At 42.6% G+C, this 2,500-nt stretch overlaps 1 protein-coding gene across 16 annotated transcripts in view; it reads left to right on the top strand.

Moving 5' to 3' along the window:
* LOC147023630 (muscleblind-like protein 2a) overlaps nt 1-2,500 on the top strand; it is a 153,630-nt gene that overhangs the window by 130,584 nt on the left and 20,546 nt on the right. For all 16 annotated transcript variants that reach the window (XM_085889242.1, XM_085889232.1, XM_085889236.1 and 13 more), the window contains exon 5: nt 517-714. In XM_085889242.1, the coding sequence (XP_085745368.1) occupies nt 517-714 (198 nt within the window). The remainder of the gene's footprint in view (nt 1-516; nt 715-2,500) is intronic.

The raw sequence follows: 2,500 nt of genomic DNA, 5'->3' as shown, positions 1-2,500 counted from the left end.
GAACAGAGCAGAAGGAGGATGAGCAATAGCAGCAGAGCAAGTTTTTAGGACACCATGCACTGATGCTGTCTGAGCCTGTTGCAGAATCGGAGTCGAGGTTTGAGGCCCATAATCTCTGGATCCTATTGATTGAATGGGCTGAAATTTGTACAGGCATGTTCGGTGCTAAAACAACCTTGCCTTCCAAATTGCAACAAAATCGGAGATAGTGATGTGTCGACCATAAGTCCACTTGTCTCGGACTTCTCCGATTACAACATGAGACTGGAGTGAAGCTTGTATTCCATGATGCACTTTGCTATGTGCAAATTATGTTCTGTACTTCTTTATATCTCGTTTTTGTATTTGTGCTTGGCATACATAGTCTCACAGCTCTTAAGATATCATGAAAACTAAAAGAGGAGGAGGAAATATACAATAAATACAAATATTTGTACAATTTTGAATGCTTTTCTCCCTCTCATGGTATGGGCGTGCTATGTGTACACGGTAATTGTGTGTACTTGTATTTTGCAGATGCTGCAAATATCGCCCTATCATCCTTCATGGACACCCCTCTCCCACACTCTTGGTGCCATACCGGCTGCTGATCTAGCTATACCTAGCACGGTTCTCTTCTCTGGCTCATCCGGTACCGGCGGCCTCACACCCACAACCACGTTGTCAACCTCTACCCCCGCTGTCCTCAAGACCAGTCGCTCAGATCGCATTGAGGTTCATCATTTTCTTTTTATTTTCTTCATACAAAGTCAAGGCTCATGGAAGAGCGAGAACACAGAACGGATCAGGACGGAACAGAACAAAAGGAACAGCAGAAAGAGAGGTGGAAACACCAACAGCAGGGTAGAGCAACAAAATAGATGGAGACAGACAAAGAAGGGATGCGGGTGGGGAGGATGTAGGGAGAAATATGGATACAGAAGCAAACTCTCACGAAGGAAAAAATTGGAAATATGTGGGGGGGAGGAGGTGGTGGTTTAATGAGGGTATAAAAGATCCTTTTGTTTTGTTTTGGCTTCCAGGTTTTACGAGTACAAATCCTCTCTTCCATCTCATCCCACCTCCCACCCAACCTCCCCATCCCCCTCTCCCTACAGTACAACAAAAGACAGGAGTTAATGATGCAAAACTCATAAAGTTATACGTTCACCAATTCTATTCGACATTTAAAAAAATCTGCTTTTTAACAGTTGTAATGTTATTTTCTGAGGACTGTGCTCTGTGTGATTGTCTCATCATTTCACTGAACAATACTTTTGGAAATCCAGCAAATCTCAATTTCCAAGATGGTGACACGCATTCGTGCTCAGCTGTACTATTGCAGACCTTTGTTTGAATTGTTGCTATTCATATCCTTTGTTCATTATCTCCAGACCCAAACAGAATGCCTCTTGGAAAACTTAGGAGTAGAAATTAGTGATCACCAGAACTTCGTACGAATGACAAATGGCAGCAAATTCCACAAGAAATCATAAAACTCATATTTGTTTTGACACACCTATTTAATTTTTCTCTTCCTTTTTTTTCTTTCTTCTGTTCTTAAAATTGCATGTATATATTAAATTACAAAAATGATGCAACACTGTCCTCCCCATACCACCTCCACAACCATTTATTTCTCCTATTTCTTACCATCTATCTTTCTTCCTTTTTCTCAATTCTTTTTTTTTCCCCCTAAATTAATTCTGGGCTGGCAGGATGGCCTGGAGGTACACACACTCGCCCAAAACCTGTTTCGCCTGGGTTTGAATCCTGACCCAGCTATAAACTGTCATCCCAGTGTTTCACAGGCAAAGTGATTCATCAATGTGTGTTCCGTCCCTCGGATTAATAATAAACGGGAATCCCGTCTGCTGGTAAATAATCCAACAATAGTTGATCGATTGCAAAAATATCAAAGGTGAGGAATGATTTGTTATGGTATGTTCACCATTCATTGGAGCTCTTCAACTGCAGCTTCCAGGTTAAACTCACAAAATCCAGGCTTAAGGCACATCTCCACTCCTAACTTCCTCTTTACCCCGAACACCTCCACTCCTTTGTTCCTCTTTACTATGCACACCTTCACTGTTAACTTCCTCTTTAATCTGCACACCTACACTACCTAATATATTCCTCTGCATACCTCCATTCTATTCTTCCTCTGTATACGTCCACTCCTGACCTCCTCTTTACTCCGCATACTTCACTCTTTTGTTCCTCTTTACACCACACACCTCTCTCCTCTCTTCCTGTTCATTCTCCAGCTTACTGTGACTGAGGCCCCACTGTCGGTTCATTACCTTTTGCCCTGAGTCATCCCACTCTTCCGTGCATTCAATAATAAAATGATTCAGTCCTGGCCCGGTATCCTCGGTGCACAAATATTTGATGGAATTTGCATTGATTTTGAAGGTTTCGCTTGGGTGGACGTTAAGCCGGGTGTCTTATCTGCTCGCATTATCTGGCATGCCTGGTGTTGGCTTAATGGTTAGGGTGGTGGGCTTTGGATCCTCGGATC

The sequence above is a fragment of the Eptatretus burgeri genome, chromosome 7, assembly GCF_056783735.1.
Source record: "Eptatretus burgeri isolate ZD-2024b chromosome 7, Ebu_testis_v1, whole genome shotgun sequence".
Taxonomy (NCBI): domain Eukaryota; kingdom Metazoa; phylum Chordata; class Myxini; order Myxiniformes; family Myxinidae; genus Eptatretus; species Eptatretus burgeri.
This window is presented reverse-complemented; position numbering and strand designations above follow the sequence as displayed.